The following is a 27,538-nucleotide window of genomic DNA, read 5'->3' on the forward strand; positions in this document are numbered from 1 at the left end:
TGGTTTGCAGCAGAGGTGCATACCTGTGTGAGTGTGGGGAGAATAGAACTAAAGGGAAAGGGAGCAGATTCAATTTATGAGTAAACACTAAAATAAGGTGGAGAATGAAATAGAATTAAAATGGTGAAATATGAAATAATCGTCTAGAAAAATGGTAAATATATTGGCAGTGAGAAGATGTCTTTACTTCATTTTGTATTGCTCAGGGATATGACAGGGTGAAAAGAGTGTTTTACCTATTTCACCTTGATGCTGCAGCTGCCAATGTGTTGAAGTTCAAATGCTTTACTACTCCTGCAAAATATACCTCCCTTTGGTTTGACCTTGATGGAATATAGTAACTATTCACTCATGTCTACTGCCAAATCTGTGTGTTTTTTGTCTTTGATGACATCTAGCTCAGGTTCCTATTGAGTTCAAATGCAATTATTGTAAATCACCTTGGACAAAAACATCTGCCAAATGAATGTAATGCAATATAAAGGTTCAAATACCCCTTACAGGTCTCCAGACTAACTAAATGTTTTATTTAGGTGCACCTAGGGCTGGGCAGTATGGCCTAAAATTTATATCATGGTATAATTTGAAGCAGGGATTGTAACGGTATATACACAATGTATTCTTTTTTCTTAAAACCTCCATATAACTGCTTCTGAAGGGGTAAAGCACTGGTATAGCAAGTGAGCCGTGTGTGAATAGTCAGTAGTTTTCTTCATTTTGAATTATGTTTTTAGGCTGTTATGTTGCTCATGATTTATTTAATTTAATAAATGCTTGTTGTAACGATTTAATTTACAACAAGCAGCCCACTTATCTGCTGAAGGTAGTCTGCTTATTCTAAATTTTCCCTGCAGTGTTCTCTTTAACTTTGGAAAGACACTAAGATAGAGTGGGTACAGGAGACAGAAGCAGAACAAATAGTACATGGTTGCCATAGAGCCTGTTCTCAGACATAGCAGATATGCCATAGCTTCTGAATGTGTTTCACGTACTGTGCACTGCTTTTGCACAACAATTTGATAGTGTTTCTAGAGCCCACAGTTGAATTTGTGGCCACATAGTAAATGTAAAGTAGTACAAGGCATTATGCTAAACACGCCTGTTCAGTGGCCATTCTATTGTTCAATGAATCCATATCCTTTTACATCGCATCATTATTTTGCCACTGACATAAACCTGAACGGCACAGACTGCCTCATAAAGCTAACAGACTAGGAAATGCTTGACTATTTGTGTGTTGGCCAGCGTGTGAACAGTGTGCTCATCTTCCTGTGCTCTCCAAGAGTTTATGAGCTGATGTCATAGTTATGCAGCATTGCCCTCTAGGTACCTACAGAATTCACACCTCAGATTTTACGCTGTGTGGCAAAGGACATCAAGGACATGGTGAGACAACTTCATTTATGACCCAAACCAATCTGTGTCGGTGTCACGGTGTGCAAGAGAGAGTGCTTCATTTCAGTTGATACTCAAGGAAATTGTATTCAGTAACAAAATAAAAAAAAACATTTCAAAGAAGGAATTACGGAAGCAGGAAGAAGCCAAATGTAGGAGATGCAATTGTACAAAACAAACAAAAATATATTTATCATTAGTGCATTCACTCTATTTGCCAGAACCTTGGTGACTATTTTCTGTTGTGTAGTTCTGTATGCCAGCACACTGGATAACGAGATGTCTGCTGTGAATATGCCTTTACTTTGTCGATAGACATTAAGTACTGACGTGGCGATCATCATCATAAGAATATAATAAGTATATAATATATGAGTATAATGTCTGATTTTCATTTGCTTAAAAATACTGATGCTTTAGACTTCAGATACAAGTAGCTAAATTATGACCCACTCCCTAAAAGCTGCGGGGGGTTGGAGAAAGTTTTTTTTCAAAGTAGTAATTATTCCACCATGAGATTGCTTCCCACAACATTTGTCATCAACTCACTTTTTCTGACTCTCCGCTACCTAGCTACCTAATGATATATGTGGTACTCTAGCTCTAACATGATATATCCCAAGCAACAGATCGAGCCAGTGTGTCATCATCATTGGGTTTGAGTAAATAGTTTTAGTCCTCACTCACAGATTTTCATACAGTAGACTCTCAACTATTGGGATGAGAATCAGCACCTCCAGGTCTGAGACCATGACACTCTGCTTGAAAACGGTGGATTGCTCCCTTTGGGTTGGGAGCAACTTCTGCTCTAAATGAGGTCTAGTAGTTCCACAGGCGGATTTGTGAGGAGTGGGCAGTGATGCAGACCTGCACACAGCTGTTATGGTGATGAGTGAGCTAAGTATGAAGGCAAAACTCTCGCATTCCAACCTACACCTTCAAACAAAAGGACTCAGAACGTGCTGGTGCGATTGCATAGCCCACCAGGCCTGGGGATACCTCAGGATTTCTTCCTTGGGGGGAAGAGCTGGAATGTGGCTAACCTCGCTTAGCCTGTTCACACCTTGACCCTGATACGTGGTATAAAATGGATGGATGGATGGATTTCCCAGACAGTTTTCATAGAGAACTATTTTACACTGCAAGTAGACAATAATAAAACCGTTTTGTTGTTAAATCACCTGGAAACCCATCCACTGTTGGTACCTACAATGAAGCAGAATGTAAAATGTATTTCACCCATCTAAATGAAACACTGTCTGTACTGTTCTTGTATTTATTGACTAAGCAATAAACAGACAGTTAAGAGAAAAAAACAAAGTTGCTGAGAGTTGCAACACAAAGGCAAAATTTTGTCCATCTGCCTCATGCCAATCAACGGGTGTATAGCTGGGCCTCCAGAATGTCAGCAATGTATGTAGAAGGAATGTCCACATATTACCAAGAAGTGTCATTTGCGCTGCCTTGGTGAACACACACACTCGTACTGCGGCTAGCTTGTCCCTGAGTCTCTGTGGGAACTCAAGTAGCACTGTGTGGAGCCTGCCTGCACTGTGGCAAGTTGTACAAATGTTGGCTTGCACCACCTGTCACCGCCAGCAGTACTGAATTCAGATGACTCTTTAGGAGCAGTTTACAATTAGATCATTTGTAGTCTAAGGAACCATCTTGGCCACCATTCTTCACAGAAAATATTTTCTGCCACATCTTGTAAAGCAGCATTACAAACCTGTCTCAACGGCAACCCCAACAGGCACCACAGACATTTTTCATCCATTTAATATCTAAATATACCCTGTACATGTGTCATAGCTGACCACTAAGGGCTGAGTGGGATACATAGTAATCCAAGAAAAGTGATTCGCTTTATTGTGTTTTCAGACAACCGATATGGAACAACATGTTTTTTCTAATGTCCTAGCAGTAAACAATCTCTAAATTCCAAGCCTCCCCTGATAACACAGTGATCTTTCTGCATCCCAGTATTAAAAGCCTGCAGAGACAACTCTAAGCAAACAAACAGCATTTTCAGTTTCAGTTCAGTAACTACCAGTCAAACTTGTATAATCATCATGTATATATGTACAACAATGCATGTCAGACTAGGCGAATAACTCTGTAAAAGCAAACAGACTAAAACAGGTTTTAACCCCTCAAATATTTCACTAAATCTTTTATTAAATTGCAGTATACCACTCACTAACACTAACATCTTATGACGCTAAAATGGTGTGTCAATCAATGTTTAAACAAAGGGAAAGACTAAATATCTTTTGTGTCTTTGTAATCTGTATGTTTTTCTAAGACAAAGATTTTTAAGTGGGGAATAATTCCAAAATTGAATGGGAAGTAATTTAAACATGTTTTATGATGTTAGCATGAACAGTGTTGACCTCATATTTCAATCTGCGCAATAATGTAAGGCAGCTATGTAGGTTGTGGCTCTTTATCATTTCTTACAATCCAGCATTGTGGAATATGCAAATAAATCTTGCAGATGATGTTATGTGGGATTTAGCCTTTAGGGTCTTTTTCTTCAAGTTCCTGGTCAACACATTAGCAACACTAACCGATTGTCCACACTAACCCTTTCAAATGTCAAATGTCAGCTCTTGCGTCACCTACGAATGTTCACGCATCTAAAAACAAACAGTTTGTTAATTAACACAATTTGCCCTACACTCTTTGCCACCCTTACTCTTCATTATTCTTAGATAAATAAGAATTCTATTTTTGACCATTTGTGTTGAGCTTTTTAAAAAGGCTTACAGAGTCAAAGGGCCGTATTAGATCTGGCCACTGGAATGCCATGGTTTTGAAATCTTAGCCTGAGCTGCTTGTGGTCGGGTTCCTCTGACAGAGAGATTGAGTTAGGATCAATGTGGCTCCAGAATGGTGCTACAGTGCATCTGGGGTGTTTTTGCTATTCAACAGAGCTTTGTGGACTGAGCCATGCTGAGGTACAGTACCCACTCAATGTTTGTTTCTACTCCAAAGTCCTCTGTTCTTCTAGCAAAACACATACTCTGTTATAACTTTGCCGATGATAATATATCTTAGATCATTCGATAGACAGTGTCTTGATCTAAGGCTATGGATGATAATTGCCAAACAGCTTCAAGGAAATATTGTTCCTCTATTAAAACCTTGGAGAACAGTGACATGGTAAGGTTTGTGTGCAGCTCACATCTGTGTTTTATTAGAAGGACTGACATCATCTCCACCTGGTCCATGTGGTCTGTTACTCAATGATATTTGAGAGACATGATTTTTTAATATAAAAAAATTACTGTCTGACCTCTGCAAACTGCTGCAGTACTGCAGCATGAAGACAAGTTATGGCTTTTTAAATTCAATATGCTGTATTCTGTCTGTAGTACTGGAGCAGGAAGGCATGATGTGACTCTTTTATCTGGTATAATGCAAGCCAATGTCTTCTCTGGTAGTTTTTTAAGACAATATTGTCTCCTGTCATTTGTGTCACTTGTTTTTGTCAATGTTTTGTGATGTCTTTAGGTAGCCATGGAATTCTCTTCTTTATTCTCTTCTTTATGTAGAAATTGATCTGTTTAGTTAGAGATTGAAAAGAAAGCAAAAAGAAAACAGATAAACCATTGACTTCCTGCTGTTCTTCGAAAAGGTCACAGTGACATATTTTATGCCCGTTCTCAGAGAATTGTTGGTAAATCTATGTCACAGCAGGAGCACATTGAAGAGATCAATCTTTAGACAGTTTTGAAGAGCCATTTAAAATTCTGCTAAGTGGGTCTCCAAGCACCAGTGTTCCTAAGTACAGCCTGGAAAAGATGGACTAAGTCCTCATCATACTTGCATCATGTCATGTTGTTGAATTCTTGTATTAAACCTAGGTAGCAAGCTGCTTGTATGATCTGATAATATTTGGTTTTATTTTTAATACGACCTGGCCAGCTACAGTTGTGAGTCTGTGGTTTTCTCTACACTGAGTGAAATCTCTCTAGCTTGTACTCCTAAAGTGTGCCCCACTACCAACAAGCTTGACCATTAAAAATGTTTGTTCAATTTTAGGGTTATACTTTGTTTAGGACCAGAACTGGGATCAAGGTCTGCCAAAAATAGTGGTGGAAGCAAGCTCATCTCAGGCCAAGAAAGAAAGTCTCCTGAAATGCTGCAGTGAAAAACAGGGATGCAAATCTTTTGCGATCTTTTTTTTATCTATTCAATTTGATTACGATTCTTGGGGTCACGATTTGATTCAAAATCAATTCTTGATTCAGTACACACAGAGGTGGTCATTTTCTGGATCCAGTTTGTTGTGTGGTCTTAGTACTTTTACTGAATTAAAGGATCTGAATACTTCTTCCACCACTGCCTTTATCAAGGTAAACAAGCATTAATAACTAAACTATTATTGTCTTACTATATTTTCTAACTAGCATACAATACATGCCCACCAGTGTGCAGAGTTGATACTAAACAAACACGGTCGGTCACCTTACGTGTTGTAGTAATGAGAGTATGTAATGAAGTAGGTCTATTTCAGCACCCTGCCAATTGCCACTGACCTCATTTATTTTATTTGGCGATTAAATTTTTTACTTGCAAGTGCTAATTTTGGACCCTGTCGGAGAGCTAATGTTTAGCAGCGACTGACTAGCCGATGGCCAGCCACACTGAATGCTGCAGCTGTTTACAGAAGCCTGAAAGGACCCACGGCAAGTCAACATTGCCAGCAGTGAGGAGAAAATTAAAACTATACTAAGCGATTCTTAAGTGAATTGATTCCCCCTACCCCTACAATCAAAGTACAGCACTGGAATATATGGGAAACAAAATCATTATTCATCAAAATCATAATTCTTTTACATAATAAAATAATCCCTGACAAAGGTCTGTGACAAAAACGTAGTGAAGTTTGTGCTGACATGCATGAATTGAAACTTTCTTATACATACATTTTTCACCTTTTGATCAAGAAAGTGGACTGTTGCTGTTAGAGGAATTTTAAGTCTTTTGGTAACAAGCCACATTTGCATGCAGGCCACTTAGAATCCCACTTTGCACTTATTCATCATAAGCCAAAGGAATTCTGGTTGAATAGGTCAGAGAAGGATTGGAGCTAGAGGTGATGTTCAGGTGTTTAGAACAGACAATTCAATGCTGCTTTCTGAAGCGCAGTTATCACAAGGGGTGGAACTTTTAACTGCTTGTCTCTCTACATCATGTTATTGTAACAAATTTCTCATATCAAGTTGATATAAAGATTATGCTGAGATAATAATCTCAGTAATAATTTGTCCCGATTGCCCCCACATTGACTACAGTGGGAATCAGACTTCCATCTGTGTTAAATCAACCAAATATTTTGCCTTGCATTTTAGAGCCTTATTCTAAAACTGTGACATAATGGTTACAGTAAACTCCTGCAACTTGAAAGGGCAAGAAGGTGGACAAGATGATTGTATCCATTGGTAAAGAGGAGATAGGAGTCAAGTCAGGGAGATAAGAGTGGTGCAAAGATTGGAGCAGGGAAGCTCAGCCTTCCCTGTTCTTTCATGGGACAAACTGAACTGAAGGTTTCAAAGGGCAGACCTGAGGAAAAAAGATTCCCATTTTCATCAGAATACAGTCTGACACACATGTGCAGCTTCAAAGTCACTTCAAGCACAGACTTCAAGGTATCTTATGTACGTTTTATCAATGAGTAGAGATGTGCAAGAATAGGAAGGGATCTGGAGACTGAGTGGTGGAGGGATATGAATGCTTCCAGTAGGAATTATTGGCCTTGAAAGAATTGTGGATAACAAGAGATATGACTTAACATAAAGGACAAATGGTTATGGTGCAAGATGCACTGTCACAGACAGGAATGAAGACTCAAACTGACCATTTCCTTTAGTCTTTACTTATTGGACCCATGGACAAAAAGATGTGCCTGGCGTAGAATGAGGTTCAGTGTGGCTTTTATGTTCTCCACTTCAGAAATCTTAAAGAAATCTAATGAGAAAAAAAGAAAATGAGAAAATTAAGACCTCTTCTTGTGGCCCACGTGTCAGTATTGGCTAGTGGCAGTTTGCTGCATAGAGTTGATATTCTTCCATGTACTTATATATATATATATATTATAATTCTACTGATTTTACCTCTTTTTCGCCACATGCCTCTCTCTTATTACTCGCCCTGCTCCAGCCAGGATCATTGATTAATACTACAGTAGCTGCCCATTACAACCTGTAATCAGCCACTGGAGACTAAATCTCTTGGTTTTCCATTTATATTTCCTCTAATTCACTCCCTTTTCACCCTCTGCTGCTTGCTTACCAAATTGTGTGTGTGTTTATGGGCATGCAAATGCTTGCAGGGCATGGCCAGAGGTGGTTGCGTTGGATGGTGACACTCTGGAAAGCGTTGCATTAATTTAGCGAGTGCCTAATGCTGTGGATGCTGTGACTGGCTGTGCACTAGAGAGGGGGCAGCCAAGCCCTCTGTTCACCAGCTGAATGCTGTCAGTGTGCCTGCGTGGGAGCAGTGGGGCAGAGGAATAGCTTTTGTGCCCTCGGTGAGCTCATACTCTGGGAGTACTCTCCAGAGATTTAGCTGAGGGTCTGCACACTGCCTGCTTGCCTGTATGCCTGCCCCAGCATATTCCATACTGGGGACAAGGGGAGGGCTTTGAGAATTCCCACTGTCCTTCCTGGCTCTGCTGTTGGATGTAAGTAGCTGTTCAGTATAGCTTTAGAATCAGGTTTGCTCACGTATTAGGGCTGCAGTGCTCTGCACTCACAGACTTTAGATTGTGTTTACCCTTCTCTACTTTGTTTGTTGTAAGTTAGACTTTGTCCAATATAGATAATTGTGAAAGCACCATCCACTGTAGTAAAAGTTACCATGAGGGCCTTCTTTTATTCCAGTCAAAGTTGTATTGATGGCTGCTTCCTCAGTTACTCTGTTGTCAGCAGACAGATTTTAATTAGTAGGACATTCCAGAGAGTAAGTTAGCGACCAAGTGATGGCAGAGAGGGAGTGAAGAGAAGAGTTGAGTGTTTGTGACACTCTCTCCCTGCTGAGGCTGATAAAGTACAAAGCAAAGGCTTTGATTCTGCTCTTCAACGTGGCAAAGAGAGCGTGGATCACCATGGTGACAGCATTGTTGAACAGTGAACAGCAATTGCAAGAGAGACCTTGTCACACTGATGCACATCTTTATTATGTTTACAGGCCGTGTCTCATAATTCAAACAGGAAGTTGAAAAGGTTTGTAATCACTGGCTCATCAAGCAGTTAATCTAGAGTTTAGTTTCAGAAGGAGGCATCTTTGAAAACATCTTGTGCTTCGATCCTTCTCCTCAGTCTGCCAAAAAAAATGATGAATAGAAGAAAATGCCAACAAAATCTGAATTGTTTTTCTGAGTCTATTATGTTGAAAGATTAACTCGTAGTAGAATAACTGATTTTCTTATTTGGATAGCGTTCTCTAATGCTTCACATTATTTGGCCCTTCTTAATTTATAAATCTTGTGATCTGTTCTGCATTATGGTCCTGAAATTACAGTAACTATAAGTAGATTGTAGCTATTGAGTCATTTTAAGCAGTATAGCAGTGAGCCTGAGCCTGAACAGTTTTATAGCTTTCTTCGATTTGTTATTGCATTTTTATGAAAGGCAAAGGTAATTTTCCCTCTCGGTACGCTCCAGCGGGGGTGTTTGTGGGGACAGACCTCTTACTGCTATATTATGTGTAGCTGTCAGCTCAAATCAAAGAAAAAGGGAGCATTTCTGTCTTGACTTAGGGATACTGTTATTCTTTGCTACAGTATACCGGTACCTGCACACACTGCCTCAAGAAAACTACAAATGTCAGTGCGCACTGGTTTACTTCTTCTTCGCTCATGTACTCTCAGAGATGAAAAATTCACTCTATGTAGTCGATATGACAAATATACTCAAGATGCATCTTTATTTCCGTCTGTGTCTCTGTCTACAGCGACCAGTTCTACAAAGCTGGAAGACCTGAGCTTTCTTGATGAACAGCGCAACACCCCCCTGCGGACATCCATTCGCCTACCCTGGCATAACACTGGAGGAAGGCCACCTCAGGACTCTAAAGGTGAATGCTCTATGCACTGTTGCTGTAGATATACATGAGGCAACCAGGGAAACGTGGAAAACCACATCAGCTAATCCATTTACCAGCCAATTCACTTATTTATACATACATGTTGTCTGCTTTTCTCAGTCGTAGTGTTAGCCATGTCAGCTTTCAGACATTTGATGTTACTGTCAGCAGATTGTAAAATGCTAAGAAGTGATTTATTAAAAGCAACAAATATCCAAATAGAAAAAATGCATGGTGATATTGAAGTAGTCAGCACAATATAGTGCAGTATTTGGACAATGCCACGATTCAGTGTTTCGGCTCTACTCCACTACACTAGATTTTAAATAAAACATTGACAACTGTAGGGATTGTAGTTCAATATACTGATTAGAGGTATGTTTAACAGGTTCTACAGTTCATACATGGTTCATCCAAGGTGGATGCAAAGACCCTTAAATTAAAGCTAAAAGTCAGCACTTTAACTTCATAGTCATGGTTTCATTTCAAATCCAGAGTGCTGAAGTGCAGAACCACAATCACAACTGTCTAGATACTTATAGTATGCACTGTAAACATTACTGCACTGATTTATATTAATGCTATGCTATCAGAAAACACCGTCCCTTTATACATTTAGCTCAGATAGAATCATGGAAGGTTTTCTTGGTTCCCCAGCAGTTAATATTGGGTATATGTTTTGAAACCTCAGTCTCACTGAGAGAAATCCCACAAAGTGAATATTTGATGAGAACATTAATAATTTAATATGACATCATTAGATACTCAAACTATTTAACCCTCGTTTGAAAATGTCTTCTTCCTTTTCCACACCTCCTTAAACATGAAATTGATACAGAAGCATCATGTCAGTGGATTGTTTTTTATATCCCTGCGGTTAGTACCAGAGGACTGCAGACAGTCCTATACCACTTAACGTTTAAATTGTTTTAGACTTACGTCATTGAAGAAATTAGATATGGTTTGGAGTTTGTTGAGTGTGGGCAAGAGATGCCACCATAGCCCACACAACAGGTCAGGTCAAAACACTGCCTGCAGTTTACCAACAAAATGTTGTTTTAGTATGTTTATTAAACTCACATGCATCTGTATAGCTGACTGTGTTATGTTTCTGTTTCTGTCCTGATTCTGTCCTGTTAGGTAAATCGCAAAAAAAACAGTGTCATTTAATCTCATATGTCATCAATACATTGGAGAACATGCAATAATGATGTATGCTGGTGCCATTGCATTCTTTGTTCCATTAAGTTAGTGTAAAAGTAGAATTATTAAATAAATGTTTTTATTTATATGCTGCCATTACTTTTGATTTATTTCAAGTATTCCAAGTATTTTTTTTTCAGTAGAACTTCTAGAGAAAAAATTATTTAAAATGGTGATGTGGTGGTTATTGGCATCATGAAGTTGGGCACAGAGACTAAAAAAGGAAATTTTTGATTTAGAATCCACATGCCACCAAACCAGCTTGCTTTACAAAATTTTACTGTTTTTTGTAAAAAATCTGCTAAACTTTGTAAAAACAGTAAGTCATTGTTAAGCCAAATATATGGTTATTTTAAGACTAGTTAGTCCAGTATAAAAGTAGGAAGAAATATTATTTTAGTAGAAGCATTAATCACTAAAAGTTCAGCTGTCAACAGTAGTAGCAGTAGTAGCAGTAGTAGTAGTAGTAGTAGTATCAGTAGTTGTAGTGATGCTAGTAGTAGTAGAGAGGATGAGAGCTTTAGCGTTCTCAGATGTAATTAGTACTGAAGTGGACCAGATAGAGAGTTCCCTTTCAAGTCCACTTACTTTGTGATTGCACTTAAATTAACATTCATTAAAGCTACAGCCGAAATGAAGAAAAACAATGTTCTGGTTGTTTTTGGTGTACGTGGCACTCTGGAAGAACATAACTATTAAAATCATCTTTAAGCATTCCTTTAAAACTGGTATACATTTATATGGCAATGTGGCAAACTGAAGTATGTTTCATCTCTGACACTGCATATTTTTATTATATTTTTGATTAAATTTTTTTTTCTTTCCTATCACTTTTACTCAGCTCGTTTCGCTCCTTACAAACCCGTGGACATCATGCTCAAACCCTTGCTGTTTGAGGTGCCCAGCATTACCACAGACTCTGTGTTTGTGGGCCGAGATTGGCTCTTTCAGCAGCTGGAAGATGTCCTGAAGGCCAGCGAGTCCTCAGAGAACCACGGCGCTGTAGTGGTGGGCAGCGTGGGTTATGGGAAGACGGCTATTATCTCCCGGCTAGTAGCGCTGAGCTGCCACGGAGGCCGGATGCGTCAGATTGCCTCCAACAGTCCCAGTGCCTCCCCTAAAAGTAATCCATTTTTCCATTTATCTTTTTTTATTAAATGTTATATTTTCATTTTAATATTGGCAGAGTGTGGAAGTGAAGTGTGGTTATATCCACCGACAATATAAACCCCAAATGTGTATGTGACAAAGTGTGTGTCTTTGTCTTCAAGGTGGTGGGGGACCAAGCACAGAACTTCCTCTCAGCCAGCCACCACAGCCCACTCCACCTTCCAGTGCTACCAACACGCTGAGGACCAACAGCTGCCCGGGGACCCCAGAGATGCAGCGGCGTAGGGAGGAGGCTGTCAAACGCCTGGCTGCAAAGGTACAAATAAAGTCAATACTGTACCTTAGCAAGAAACCAGAATGGAGATAAAACATTGTCCGACTTTATTATTGTGGTAGTCAGCTTAATTAAAAAAACAGTCTAGTAACAATTATCGCTTGAGAGCAAAGTGTAATGATAGTGAATCAACCAATTAGTTAAACAAATGCACAGGTATCTGCTGCCTATGGTGTACATTAATTGATATACTGGGTCTACATTTTTTGACAGTGGACTGTGTACTTTCCCTTATTACAAAGATATTCATGGTGTGCAGAGTTGCTTTTAGTATGTATGAGATGCACTGCAGAAACATGATACCGACTCCGCTCAGTTAATTTATGTTTATATGTGTTTATATATGATTTATGGTTGTTTATGTGCATTTGTTTGCTGCTCAGCCAGTGAAATATGAATGGTCTTCAGCAATCTGCTGAGATTATGACAGACAGTGCCTCTATTGGTCTTTCAGAGACCTTTAAAATCACAGGCTTGTTTGATTTGAGAAGCAGTGAGCTAAGTTAAAGGCTTAGCCATGAAAAGCGAGTTCAGTATTAATTTCCACAGCATCTCAGTACTGCAGTGTGACTATGAGGAAGTGGGAAGATAGAAAACTTCTCAGGTCTTTGGCATGACCTTTTAGCTCAAAGATGGAAGGCATTTGCATTGTGTAGCACAGGGTCTTTCTCTGCGCTGCCATGGGAACACGCTAACAGTATAGTCAGAACTTTTTCTCATACTGCAGTCTGACATTTACTTCAGATCAGCTGTCTTTATTACATCCTTTAGAGAGGTTACATCTTATCTGCTGTAGCTTTCACTATCTTTCATTGAGCAGCACTTAGAGTTGCAACACAGTAGACAGGATAGACATCAAAAATGGTACCTAAGGGTTTATAAGTATAAGGGTTCTTTTTACTGTCCATCATGAGTCCGACATTGTTATAGGATTGTAATGCTAAATCAGGGGAGTACTCGCTTAACCCTTAGGCCACCGCTGCAATCCGTATCTAATTAATTTAAATAGAATATACAAAGGACTCCATTGCTAACATTTATTAGTAAAGTTTTAGTAAGGGACCATGCAACAAATTGACATCTAGTAATTAGTATTAGTCCCCACCTTCCCAGTCCACGTGAAAGTCTGCATATTTTGGATTTCTTTCTACCCCATACTTTTAACCATTTGACCGTGAACTAATAAAGCTAGCCTGCATGCAATAAAAATATCTTCAATCAAAGCTCCAGTATTACTAGCAGGTAAAATGGGCGAACAGGGAATTTTTTTAATATAAAACATACTTTTCAGTTTGTTATAGTTGCAAATAAACAGTTGAAATGTTTCTGCATTTTAATCAGCAAGACTCTCATCATTATTGTAGACCACTTGTTTGTGACGGAGTTGGCAGCAAAGACAGAGTTTGCACCATATTTCTGCAATGCTTTCTCCAATTATGATGAAAATTTGTCAGTGGGCATACAACTCAGCACTGTACTGAAATGTTCTCTACTTTGGCTTGGTTCATGGAATTACTGCTCGCAGCTGTCTTGGTTTTATAATCATTAAAATTTTTGTGTTATGCATCCTGAAGTAATTTAAGTGCCAATGAATTTCTCTTCAGTTCTTCACTCCTGCACCTTTAGTGGCTACTGGCTACACCTATTCTTGTGTGCTGTTTATAAAACACTGATAGGCTGCTTATCATGCAACACCTGCATGTTCAGTACATTTTGGAAACACTTAGAGTTGACTGAAACTCTCAGAGGCATTCATTAAATTTGCCTGTTGAGAGTTTTAACAAGGAAGATAGGGGATCACTGTGTTTGAGAGGCTATTTCGGCATTGTGATGGCGGGTAGTTGACTCCCTTCATGGGTGACACATCTTTCTGATTGGATCCTGCTTTGTCCTTATGTTACTGATTACATCCTAGTGTCCCCGCAACACCTTTGAGGTTTAACACTCTTGCCCTGTCATGGAGGCTGCCTCCTTAGTATTCAAATGGGGCATGAGACAACTACTATGCAGTTTGCCTCTGCTACAGCTCCTCCCCTCTCTTTATACTCCCCACCCTGATTAGAGAGTGGAGACAGCCGTGTACATCCACCTGCTGCAAAGGGGGAAGGGCAGCACCTGGAGGAGCACATGGGAGAGAAAGAGCAGTACACATAGCACAACAAGACACACGGCTCTATGGCCGTAACATACTGGGAACGCAAAAGTTCATGCACCAGACAGCTTTATGCCACTGAGGCTCATCTAAATGTCTATGAAACCCAAGCAGTATCCCTCAAGCCAGTTATTGTGTTATGTTTCTAACAGGCACTCTCACAGTGGGCTCTGTTCCTGTGATGTGTGAATACTGATGCAACACTGAGCAGCTTCTGTCAAATTCTGTCAGTTCATTTTAATCATTGATTTAAAAGCTGCCCCATAGCGTGGGCTCGGAGGCCATTACATTTGATGATTTATAGCAAGTTTAATGTCTTACTCCCATGACTGAGGCATGTTTTTTAGGCTTTGTTTCTCAACAATAATTTCATTATTGTGCAAGTAGATGAAGTACCGCAGGTGCACTGCAGAGTGTTGCATCATAATTTGTTGAGATTCTTATTGCTCATTCATGAGGCAGTAGTCTCTATGACTTGAACACTAGCTATCACTGCAGTCTCTTTGTCAGGCACCTATCCAAAATTATTGTATTTAAACGAACAGCAGGTGCGTCACTTTATTTACTGTATATACTGAACATAATTTCACAGCTTCCATCTGTTGCTTTGTTATCGCATCTTTTCCAACAAAGCCCTCAATTTGTGTGACACAAAAGTGCCCCCAAGAGAAAAATGTCTCGTCTTCTCTCAGAACGTTTGACTGGAATATTGTGCTCTTTTAAGGTGAACCACCACATCACATCTCTCTTCCTCGTTTGTAATTAATTACAGGTGATTTGGCTGGTGAGCCATCATGGCTTGTAAAACATAGAAAAAGTTCAAATTCTACTATACCAAACCCCCGAGTGTAGTGTAATATTTGATCATGTTTTTGAAAGGATATATGAATCAATTGCTGTGTTTTTCTTCGGGTTTCATTTAGTTCCCCTTCTCTCGCTTTTATATATTTTTTAAGTAGATGAGAACACATTTAATTCCATGGAATTTAATGGCATTGCTAGGCTGTCATTCTTTACTTCTAGAAACTTATGATCAGTTTGTTCAGTTGCTGGTGCATTTAGTTTTGGCTAAGACTCACTGAATTACCCACTTTCCTGATAGACTGCCACGTTAGCTTTGCAGACACACACATTATGTCACTTTTGTTAGGATTACACGTGTGTTGATAGAGCTAGGTATTGTGCTGATAGGTAGGGGTGAAATGTGCCATAGACAAAGCTCCCATCCCGGGCTTTTGTTCCACTTAAATTGTAATTACACTCTCCTCTTTGAACACCACCATCATGGGGCTCTGGATTGGTGTTGAACGTTTATGGGTTTCATTGTTCCTTCCTAGCCTAGTTTCAGACCTCTAAATCACTGTCAACATATTTGTTATTTCAGTCTAATTATCAGGCTAGTGTCCTCTCACATTTAAGTCGATACCCATCACAATAGTCGAGAATACATTATAGGTGAATCTAAGATTTGCCCCCCAGAGTACTTAGTTTGAGTAGGCTGCCAAATCAGACTGTGCTCCTGTAATGGTAGGAACATTCACGTGATTGTCATGATTCAGTAGAAACGTGCAACTGTGAGTCCAAGAAGGTGGTGTAGCAAAAACTTTTGTTTATTTGTCTCCCTCCCTAACAACCCACTTTGGACCAACCCTTTCTGTGCCACTGCATCAGATATAGCTTTACTGCATGGCAGAGGTTTTCACTTTGTTGCAGCCAGAATGCTCATGATAGGGTTGTTAGCACATGTGTGTGTGTGTGTGTGTGTGTGTGTGTGTATGTATATATAACATATTTTCCAGAAGCCTTGTCATCTTTGCTGATGGAGTAATAGGCAGCAGCAGCAGAGGAACAGGTCACCTGCTCCTTCTGCTGCTGCCCCTGGAAGTGTGTCAGCTCCTCCAGGTTGGACTGTAATTAGAACAAAGTCATACATCTCCGAGGCATCTCTCTTTCTTTATTCCCCATCCATGTCCCTCCTTTTCCTATTTAGCCCTCTTTTGAACACTGTAGCCACCCGTTCAGACACAGAAGATCCTTCTTATAGAGCTCCACGTGGGATCCACTGGGTCCTTTTTATAATAGAGTTTATCTGAGGTGGTCAGCCATTGCCCAGTTACTTCATCAACTCTGTGTAGACTAGGGTGGATAAAGTGATGTTCTCAATTTGGTTGAAGAGATAATATGTGGCTTCATGGAGGGTATGAATATAAAAAGGCATCAGACTTAACACTGTATCCACAGAGTTTGGTTTTTCATCAACAAGGTTTTTGGCTTTTGCAAATGCTTTGAGGGTATTGAATGTTCCCAGCTTTGCATATTTCACCAATTTGCATTTATTACTCTGACATGTTTTTAATTCTTATTCTCTTAGTAATAAAATTCTTAGTATAAAATAACCCTGCCTTTGTCTGTTTTTTGTCCTTCCCTTTGTGTTCCAGGTAGTGGCATATCACTACTGCCAGGCGGATAACACGTACACTTGCCTGGTTCCAGAGTTTGTACATAGTATCGCTGCCCTGCTGTGCAGAGCACACCAGCTCAGTGCGTTCCGCGAGCTATTGCTGAAAGAGCCCCACCTCCAGAGCATGCTCAGTCTGCGCTCCTGTGTCCAAGACCCCATGGCCGCTTTCCGGAGGGGGGTCCTTGAACCACTAGCCAACCTTCGTAAAGGTAAAAAACTATTGTATAATAATACAATATTTCATGTTGGTGGGTGTATTCTGTTGTCTCAAACTGTTGTCTCAGTTTACTCATTTTTGGTTTTATTCTTAACAGCCGCATGTTACTCCACAGTACCCTAGGAAATCTATAGCATAGAAAGCATTCTGTAGATGGCCCAGCACTTACCCTTGGCAGAACTGCACTTTTCTGTAAGGTTTCTACACTAAACCAACACTAAGTTATAGTGGCTGTTGCTTTGTAGGCCGTTTGAAACCTCAGTTTAATTTTGAATCCTGCTTACATCACACCTCTCTGCACAGTCCTCCTCTTTTCCCTTTCTAACTACTCCCTACCTGTTATGGATGTGTTGATGCATGTTTATGTGTCCTTGAGCAAGTGTTAATTAAATTTGCTGTCATAAAGAGACTTGCAAACATTATAGGAATGACAAGTAAGACTATCTCAAGCTTATAATAATATCAAATAATCTGGATTTTTTTTTCTTCCCTTTCTCAAGTGTTTTCTTTATAGAGCAAATGTAACTTGACACTTCAGTAGGGAAGTGAAGTGGGAGCAGTGGCTGTGTAGTTGATGAAGTAAAGGCCCCTTACCATACTCTCTTACCGCACCACTGAGAGAGAGAGGGTTTCGTTACCGCATTGAGACAAAGTACCTCTCTGCACAATCACCACGGGGCAGTTTGGATAAGCTAATAATGTTATGAGCTATACCTCACTGTACATCCTCTTACCGTTGTTGGTTATTGTCTGTATGTTTCCAGAGCGGAAGATTCCAGAGGAGGACCACATCATCTTGATAGACGGGCTGAACGAAGCCGAGTTCCACAAGCCAGACTACGGAGACACCATTACCTCCTTCATCACTAAGATCATTGCCAAGTTCCCCCCCTGGCTTAAACTGGTCGTAACTGTCCGGGTCAGTTTACTGGTAAGGAAGAGTTCATAAAAAAACATAGGGGTGAGCTATGTATGTATTTATGTCTGTATGCATGTATGTATGTATGTATAAAATATTTTCTTGTTACATAATGAATCATCATTATTCAGACTCATTAAATATTTCAAATTAAAATCAGCAGGTTAGCCAATTTCTTCGATTGTGGAATGTAACAAACCTCAAGTCCAATCTTCTGTCACTTCTTGATACTCTGACTGCCATCAAACCCTGTAGATGTAGAAGTGTGAGAGTTGAAGGGTTCTCCTGAGCTGCTATTCCTTGTCATACTCTACTCTCTACAGAATCATTCTTGTCAAGCATATCCAGGAACATTCAAGAAGGAATATAAGTATCAGTGACCCGGGAAGCGAGACTGCATGACAGGGAAGGAGCAGTCAGTCACTTGGCGCTGACTAGCTTGGAGGGAAAGTGACACTAGGTCGACCAGTTACAAAGATGTGCCCGGCCTGTGTTGAATTCACACTGGGATTGCTGAGACTTTGACATGAGCTACATGACGGCTGATTGTCTTTGCAGGGACGAAGCGCTAAGCCTGGGATAATATTATGATAGCTGACTGACTGACATCCAGAACATAAGTTATTAATGCTCAGGCAGAAGCCAGTTCAGCCTATTTGTTTTTATCCTGCAACTGTGAGCCAGAATTTGTATTCTGTTTCTGTGGATGTGCTCAATCAATATATTGTAAAACTGACATTTTGTATTCAGCCCTTGTGTATTCACCTCTATTAATTCATCAGGATCAGTTTATGGAGTGGAAACATTTTTCCCCCCGGATGTCTCAGTTGACTGCACACAGTTTGCTTAAAACATGTCTTTGAAAGTGAATGTACGTGAGCAGTGATTGACGCAGTGAAACAGTTTTTTATTTAAGGGAATTTATGTTACAACCTCTGAACTCTCTTGTCAGTTTCACATGAAATCCTTCACATAGTTTTGGAAAAGCCATATTATACTCTTTTCTTTAGTGAAAGCTATAAAAGAAATACTACTCAATTTGCAATTACAGCATCATATTTGTGCCTAGAAGTGTACTGAAAGCAAACAAATAGGATTTCACCAAGGAGGGAAGGCTTCAGGATATTGGCCTTTGCTTGCTAGACTAATATCTCGCGTATCTGTGAGGTGTTGCTTGCACTTCACCCCCCTCGTGGATTATTATCAGTGCGTTTCAGTGAATCTGTGTGTGTGCAGATACATGTGTTTGAGTGTCTGTTTGCTGTACCTTGTCATGATGAGGAAGAAGGAAGGAAGTGTTATCTCACCGAGGCAATGTTTTTCTATCCTCAGACAGGGAGAGGATTGGAGGATTAAGGTGCATTGATTTCTCCAACCCCCAGGACATAGATTGAAATGTGAGCTGTGGCTCAGACCTCTGCTAGAAGTGTTCCTGTTGCCCCCACCCCACCATCCCATCCATCATGTCCATCCCCTGCCTCTTAATACCGTCTTCCTCTGTCCTGTTTTTCTCATAGCCACATTCCTAACAGTAACAAGTGTCTGCTTTGGCCTGATAGCTCAGCATGTTTGCTCCCATGCTGCTCAAAGACAGTCCTCTGATAGTATACGCACATAAGCAGATTGTTGAGCCATAATTCTTGTATTTGTCAGTTGTGGTAATAAGGAATATAATATATATTGCAGTGACTAAATTACTTATTGTTATTCAAGTATTACAAATTTGATTGGTACATATTGTCATTGATATAGGCTAATTTGCAATAAGAAGGATAATAAGCGGCATTACTCCTCAAATATAACTTCTTATACGTCACTGACCTTGTCTTTTCCATAGGAGATCACCAGCCTCCTTCCCTTCTCCAAGATCTCCTTGGATGACTTTTCAGACAATAAAGAGATAAGCAACGACCTCAATGCGTACATCCAGTACCGCATCAATGGCAGCAAGGATATCATGAACAATATTAGCCTGAATGGCAAGGCTGACCCTATCACAGTTGGCAAGCTCAGTAGCCACTTGATCTCACGCAGCCAGGGTTCCTACTTGTATCTCAAACTCACTCTGGATCTGTTTGAGAGAGGCCACCTGGTGATCAAGAGTGCAACCTACAAAGTCGTGCCCGTTTCGCTGGCGGAACTCTACCAGTTACAGTGCAACATGAAGTTCATGACCAATTCTGCCTTTGAGCGCTCACTGCCCATCTTCAACGTGGCGCTCGCCTCCCTGCACCCCATGACTGACGAACAGCTGTTCCAGGCCATCAATGCCAGCTTCGTCAAAGGGGAGCTGCAATGGGAGGACTTCCAACAACGCATGGAGCTGCTGTCGTGCTTCCTCATCAAACGGCGGGACAAGACGCGCATGTTTTGCCACCCTTCCTTCAGAGAGTGGCTGGTGTGGAGAGCTGATGGAGAGAGTACGGACTTCCTCTGTGACCCCAGGTCAGTCCGCTGCTTTGAAAGCCAGTGCAGTAACTCAGCATCTCTCCCTTTAGGAATGTATTAAAGGCATGACAAGTCTGAAGTGCATCTATAAAATATTCTTGCAACGCATCACAAGTTGACCTCAAGCAATCTGTGAGAAAGTACAAATGAAGTCATGATGATAATTACATGGCAGGATTCTGCATTAGTATGTGTATATGGCCACCACTTTACATGAAAAGTAAACTGACATGAACGATTAAGTAGAATGTTCTGATCAGGGAGAAAATTTGAGTTTGAGATGTTCCAGGTATTTATATCTTACCAGCCCACTATTAAATGTAGTTGCTGTATTGTAACTTATTATTTTGTGACCAGCAATCAACAATTTGCTAGGACACTACTGACATGCAGAAATCTCGGCCGCAGACAGAATAGCTGACTTTTTTAAAAAAGTAATATTTTGTCTCTGGCTGTTGTTAGCAATACAGTGGGTGGCGCCCTTATTTGAAATAGCTGCAAATATATGGGATTAATTTAGCAAAAGTCATGTTATTAGTGCGTATTGCTTCCAATGTGTCCCTGTTAACTAAAAACATATATTAGATATGGACCTTTTGAATTAGTCCTCAGGAAATAAGAACACTTTGAAAACTATGAATTCCTTTTTTTATTTGCGAAAATGTTGGCATTTTACATGATGTATGTACTCATGAATCTACAGTTTATTTTCACTTGAATACACTGGAATAAAATACATTTCCAGATGAGACTTCAGTTTGCAGAAAATTATCTTTGTTCCCTGCTGTGCCCTTCTTGCCCTGTGAGACAGGCTTATCTGCTCCCTAATTGTAATTCTACAGCCCCCTCACCCACATTAGAGACTTCAGTCATTCACGCTTTGGATGACATCACGTTGGCATGCTTTTTTAACTCCCGGTTGCTTGTCAGTATCACCTCTGCTCACACAGCGGTGTCTCTAAATGGACCAGAGCCGAGCTTCATATACTGGTCATTTACAGCCTTCCAGCTCCGTAATTAAAAAAAACAAAGGCTCAGAGTCTGGCACAGGGAATGCACATGCAGACAAAAGCTTGCTGCACTGTCTCTCTGTTTGTGCCTGGGCACGGATGGAGAGCATTTTAACCAGATCAAAGTGATCTGCAATCATGCATGTCCTTTTAATGAAGTTCTGCATTAATTAAAACGTCAGAGTGCTGAAACCAATGGTTTATACCCATTTCTTAGTGGGCCATTGTCAGCGGTTAAACCTAAATCACAAAAAACAAAATAGTACTCCATGCCAAGGTGCTATTCATGACCATAATGAGTAGTAGTTTCATGTTCAGTGTGGCAGATGAACACCAAATGCATCAGTAGATTTACATATGGCAAAAAATGACCATCCAAAGTTTGTCCTGAAGCAGAAGACAAGACTAAATTCTAAAAACATTTCATGAATGTTATGTTTCTCCACAGTAAAAGGAAAACTTGTGTCTTTTAGCAATTTGTCATTCTATTTGTTAATGATTCTGCTTTACAGCTGAGTATCCCCTCTGTTGTTTCCTCACCCAGGACTGGCCATGCTCTTATGGCTTTCATGCTTTCCCGCCAAGAGGGTAAACTGAATCGTCAGCAGACCATGGAGCTGGGACACCACATCCTCAAAGCACACATCTTCAAGGTACAGCTATAGAGCCTAAACATGCCCTCTACATTAATCTTTGATCAAAATCCATCCCTTCTAGGATTTCATGGTGTTCACTCTCTCTTTATTTATGTATTGTGTGAACATAGTACACCAGAGGATAAGCTATGGGATATGAAGAGAAACACTGACAGCTTGTGCAGCTCAGGTTCATTGATTTTACGCATGTGTTTGTTTCTTTGTGGATTCATATATGGTGTGTGTGTGTGTGTGTGTGTGTGTGTGTGTGTGTGTGCAGGGCCTGAGTAAGAAAACAGGTGTGTCATCCAGTGTGCTGCAGGCTTTGTGGATCAGTTGCAGTGCCGACGGCCTTTCTGCAGCCTTGGCCTCCCTGAGGAATCTCTACACACCTAACGTCAAGGTAAAGATTGAACAGATGCAGTTGTTTGTTTCACTCACTGATTAACCATTTATGTATCAGAAATTCTCCAGGCTTTCTTATTCTCATATAAGCCACATGGAAGATTAAAAATCTTTGCAGGAAATTGGGATGTAGATAATGATGAAATGTGTGCCAGGATGACGATAATAGGGAACGTGAGGAGTTAAAAGGTTAGTGCAAGATGAGTGAGGGGCAGAAAGTCATAAAAATATGTTGTTGTTTTTTTACTATAAATATAAATAATTTAACTAACTGTATTATTTATTCAGATATTTGGTTTTTTTGGATTGGATTGTCGATTAATGCTGCTTCTGGAGCTCCATACAGGGAATGTGCATTTTCATATCACTACTTTAACAAACAAAAAAGCCCAAATTAAATTTAGCAATATGGGAGCTTGTTAAATTACATTAATATTATTTTAAATTATGAGTACTGCTTATCTACCTTCCAGTTTTGTTTTGAGAGGGAGAAAATCTTAAGCCTTTCTGGGAAAGGCCATTATGTCGCAATGATGTATTCTGGCTTGAAGCGAAATTATCCTACTTTTTCCCTCAATGTTTCAGTGGTGTTCCATCACGTGTTGTCGCTGTCTATTTGCGAGTAATTGTGTGTAAGTGTAACTTCACTCAAAGAGACATTCACAGAGTGACCTTGTTCTGTCCTCTGAGAAAAACCAAGAATCGCTGTTAATTTAATCCACAGTCGATCCAGCAAATAACACACAATTTAATTTCCTGCTGTCGGATACTCATTTGGCTCTATGGTTGTGTTTGATTAAGCATCTATTATTGATTTCCTCATCACGGAAGAGAATAACACACTTAATAATTGCATTCAGTAGAATGTAACCACTTCATTTGGTGTCTGACCTTTGCTTGGAGAAAAATCTCCAGATTAGGCTGAAGCAAGATGAGCTTTTGCACTGAAATGAGTTAAAAGGGAAAAAAGTTATCGTAGATTGTGAGATCTCTTTAAATGAGTCACCTAACATTGTGTTTACAAATCCTTGAAAGTTATAAATTGGAAAAATGTATAGGTTTAGAAAATTGTTCAACTTTACTTTAAATTCTACCTTTGAAGGTACTATTTATGATAACATTTATGAAGAATAACAAGTGTGTAAGGATTCACAGGAACCTCCCGGATAATAATTCTCTGTATATGTTCACAATGACAGAGGGTGTCTTTTACTGTACAGATTGTAAAACTCCTTGAGACAAACTTGTGATTTGTGTTATGAAGCTATATAGATAAAACTGACTTAACTTGGTTAAATACAGCCAAACCTTTCACCTTTAAATGCAGCATGGCCGTTCTTGATGTCATCCTTTTGTTTCCCCATTTTGGTAATTACAGTAATTTTTAATTTAGATAAAAGGAAACATTAATAGACATATTTTAAAGAGGGCTTATAAATGCAATAAAATGGAAGTGCACAGATGGTAACTCTTTGACAACACTGTTCCAAACCAGCTGTCTGTGTTTGCATTTTCATTTGTACAATCAGGTGAGCCGTCTGCTGATGCTTGGTGGGGCAAACGTGAATTACCGTACAGAGGTCCTGAACAACGCGCCGGTGCTTTGCGTCCAGTGCCACCTTGGTCACCAGGAAATTGCCTCCCTGCTGCTCGAGTTTGGGGCCAGCGTCGACGTGGTTTCTGAAAATGGCATGAACCCCCTCTGCTTCTCAGCCGCTGCAGGACACCTGGGACTAGTCATGCTGCTCTGCAAGAGAGGGGCCAAGGTTAGGAGCCTAAGATGAGTTAGAAATAAGAAGTTGTGATCATACACAACCGAAGCCATAACTCAAAGCTATTTAAACATACAGTACATTTCCTCCAGGGCATATTTCCTGTGTTTTCAGTGGAATAAAACTAACCATGTTGTATTTCAACCAGGTTGATAAAGTAGATAAGAGTGGCCAGTGTGCCCTGGTCCACGCTGCTCTCCGAGGACACCCAGAGATTATCCAGTACCTTCTGGAGCTTGAATGGAGTGCTGATGGGCAGCAGCAGGACTGCGCTCTGAAGAACAAAGCTCTGCAGCAGGCTTTGATAGCGGCATCCAGCATGGGACACACACAGGTCCGACTGACACACATGCACACACAATCAACCCTCACCATTCCCCCTACACGTTAAAAACAATGAATGAACCTGAAGATATGATAAGGAAACTTGGGCATGATTTTTATGTCCTCTTTATGAAACTGTAACTCAGGGTTCTGTAAAAATTTAATTCTGAAGGCTGTACTTTACAGCAGCACACCTATTCTTTCATGTGTTTTCACAACAACCTTCCACAAAGAATTTCAGCGAGCCGAGGGAACAATAGATCAAATCTGAGCACATCTTGTTCTCGGCGATGATGACTTGAAGTGTTATTCGGCCTTGTGTGTCTGAAAGCAGGAGTCAGGGATCGATCACAGTGAAGTGCCTTCAGCTGCCCAGGTGCGATGCATGCTCAAGGTTTATTTTGGCTTTCTCATTAGTTGGAATGGGATCCCGAGGCCCGGCTTAGAATAACAGAACTGGGCCAAGCTAAGCTGTCAACCCACATGTTGAAGGAGACCCCGTTAAAGTCGAAGTAATAATCAGGTTGGACACATAACCTCATCCAATGGTTTAGGGGCCAGCGGTTCTCTAATCTGAGGTTATTCATTTATAGTGATTTGCTCAGGCAGCAATATCCCATTTTTTATCGTTATTCTAATACAAAATTAGCATGTCTTGAAGGTTTGTTTGATATCTTATGCTGAAACAGTATGCCATTAATCCATGTTTCTTTTTTGGCAGGTTGTGAGGGGCTTGCTGGAGTTGAATAATGAGCATGCTGTGCAAATTGATAGCCACGACACTCTGTGGGGAGAGACAGGTATGTTTCATCCATCTTTTTGCATTACATGGCTCCACCGTATTATCACCTACTGTTTTTGCATTCTGGACCTCGCCGCTGTGAATGCATGCTGCAGTGAAAGGTCTTGTATCTCTCTTCTGCACAGTAATGCTCTGTTTAATATAGACGTCGCTCATCCCAAATGCGTGTATGCACTCTTATTGCTGTTCCAAGTTTTCTCCATGTGCTGTTCTTTCTGGGAAACGCATTACGGTTTCTACTTTAAAGAGTTTGGTAAACACAGCATTTCCTCTGAACAATGATTTTCCAACATGCCGCTGGATTTCGGCTTCAGTATCCCCTAGGCGCTCTATGTTAAGATACTGCCCACAGTTTGAAGTCACTCCACCATCTGTTGTATACATTCCTGGACATGTTTAGGTATATCAGAGGTATTGCTGTAGAATTTCTTTTTGATTATAATCTTATAGTAGCCATATACTCTGAATTTTAATGTTGACATTTAGCTGTTGATATTGGTCGAATTGTTTTTTTTTTTTCCGGAGAAGGTTTTTGAGACTGCTGGTAAGGAGGTGCTTCTGCCTGTTTAAAGTTGAGTGATGGCAAAGTGTAAGACAGCATTTGCCAATCAGGAGTAGATGCATCATATACATTATAGTCATTATCAATGTCCACCAAGAAGTGGCCATAAGAAAATATATTAACATGTTCATTGTTTTCCGGTTAGAAGTACAAAAAATATTGGTGATGCATTATGTAAGTTTCAGACACATGCAGTGCAGAATGTTTTGAAATGTTGGACACATTTGAAATCTTGTATCTCATCATCAACATGAGCGTTTGCTCTGAGAGTTTAGTGATCCAGAGCTATAAATGTTCAGATCGCACCTGTTCTTATTTGACAACAATGTTTGATGCTTTTTTTGTGCACAATCATACTAGAATAGATTAGAAAGACATCATTTTAATTATAGTCTCTTTTATGTCTGTCTCACCTGTAAGCCAGCAGGATTTAGCTCTAAAAGTTTGGTGCTAGAGGAATGTAGGTCAGCCTATTAGTGGAGCGGCTGGCCACAGTTTGGTTAACTGGTGCTTGTGACCTGCTAAATGACTGCAGGACTTCAGACTTTATTACAGTGTAGGGACAAAGAGTCATCCCTCTGAAATATTATTAAATATGGAACTGCTGTGCTGTTTCCACTGAATCCACTGAATTTCCACAATGGAAAGGCGTTGAGCTATGACACCCCTCTGTTAAAATGAGGCTCATCTGTTTTCACGGAAAATAAGTTCGTAAACATAATTCTGATCATAATATTGATTTAGTATTTAGTGTATTACAGGTAGAGATGCAGCATAGTAAACAAGTTCACTACAGACGGTAAAAATGACTCATATTGGTTAGATGCAAACAAAATAAACAATTAGCACTTAGACTGATATATTAAATCTCAGTTTCACCTCAAATCCCTTTTCTGCCATTCAGTGTGCAGATTTAATAATCCAACCTCATAGCAGCCGGCGCAGAGAATACCAAAACGAAAAAGCTCCTAAAATATCCCAGTAAAACCGACCATTCATCGTTGTCTCCAAAACAATTCTCCGATAACAACCTCTCTGTGAAAATGTATTTCATATTTAAAATTCAATGGAATATAACATCTCTATGTAAATAGGCCCACTGTCTTTCCTGTGTTTAAATAGAGGCAGATTGGATTGCACATCTGTGCAAGCTCCATCCTTTACAATCTCCTCTTAGGATGCAAACCCCTTCCCCATTAAGCAAAGAAATGTTATTTAACTGCACAGAGTCATTCTCATTGTGGTGAGCACATAGCAGCAGAACTGCCTCAAGACAAAGACCAACAAATCCTTGTGTTGCAGAAGTGTAATCTTTTGTAAATCATATATCATTTTACAATGTTTCATGTAGTTGTTGTTTGTACAGTATGTACAGATAAGTATAGCTCTTTCTCTGGCATCAGAAACATAAAATTACATATAACATCTTCTGACAAATGTAGTAGCCCGAGGGTACTTCTGTGTATATTATTCTTGTCTGTTGTTGTCATGGCAATAATCCATTTAAATTATACCATCTTTATTTTATTTGAGTCAGGACAAGGCCATTATTTTCTTTCATATGTAAATAGGAGTGCAAGTGTTGATACTATGTAATAAGAGCACAGCATGAGCTAACCCAGGCAGCTATTTGTGGGTTTGCTCGGGTGCCTGGGGAAAATATGCTCTCTATTCTCACATCAAGTGACAAACACC

The 27,538-nt window shown here is 40.0% G+C and overlaps 1 protein-coding gene across 2 annotated transcripts in view; it reads left to right on the top strand.

Moving 5' to 3' along the window:
* The window catches only part of tanc1b (tetratricopeptide repeat, ankyrin repeat and coiled-coil containing 1b), a 101,045-nt gene that overhangs the window by 63,751 nt on the left and 9,756 nt on the right, over positions 1-27,538 (top strand). Inside the window, exons 1-12 of one of the 2 annotated variants that reach the window (XM_038720423.1) lie at positions 4,539-4,560; positions 9,358-9,480; positions 11,534-11,815; positions 11,964-12,118; positions 16,727-16,958; positions 17,731-17,897; positions 19,723-20,330; positions 21,888-21,996; positions 22,259-22,381; positions 23,913-24,149; positions 24,304-24,489; positions 25,201-25,279. In XM_038720423.1, coding sequence (XP_038576351.1) covers positions 11,566-11,815; positions 11,964-12,118; positions 16,727-16,958; positions 17,731-17,897; positions 19,723-20,330; positions 21,888-21,996; positions 22,259-22,381; positions 23,913-24,149; positions 24,304-24,489; positions 25,201-25,279 — 2,146 coding nt within the window. In that variant the 5' untranslated portion in view covers positions 4,539-4,560; positions 9,358-9,480; positions 11,534-11,565. Of the gene's footprint in view, positions 1-4,538; positions 4,561-9,357; positions 9,481-11,533; positions 11,816-11,963; positions 12,119-16,726; positions 16,959-17,730; positions 17,898-19,722; positions 20,331-21,887; positions 21,997-22,258; positions 22,382-23,912; positions 24,150-24,303; positions 24,490-25,200; positions 25,280-27,538 lie in introns of those variants that run through there. The other variant, XM_038720424.1, reaches the window with a different exon arrangement.

The sequence above is a fragment of the Micropterus salmoides genome, unplaced genomic scaffold (assembly GCF_014851395.1).
Source record: "Micropterus salmoides isolate LMB-PRFRI ecotype aquatic unplaced genomic scaffold, ASM1485139v1 Ms_hic_scaffold_15, whole genome shotgun sequence".
NCBI classification, from domain to species: Eukaryota; Metazoa; Chordata; class Actinopteri; order Centrarchiformes; family Centrarchidae; genus Micropterus; species Micropterus salmoides.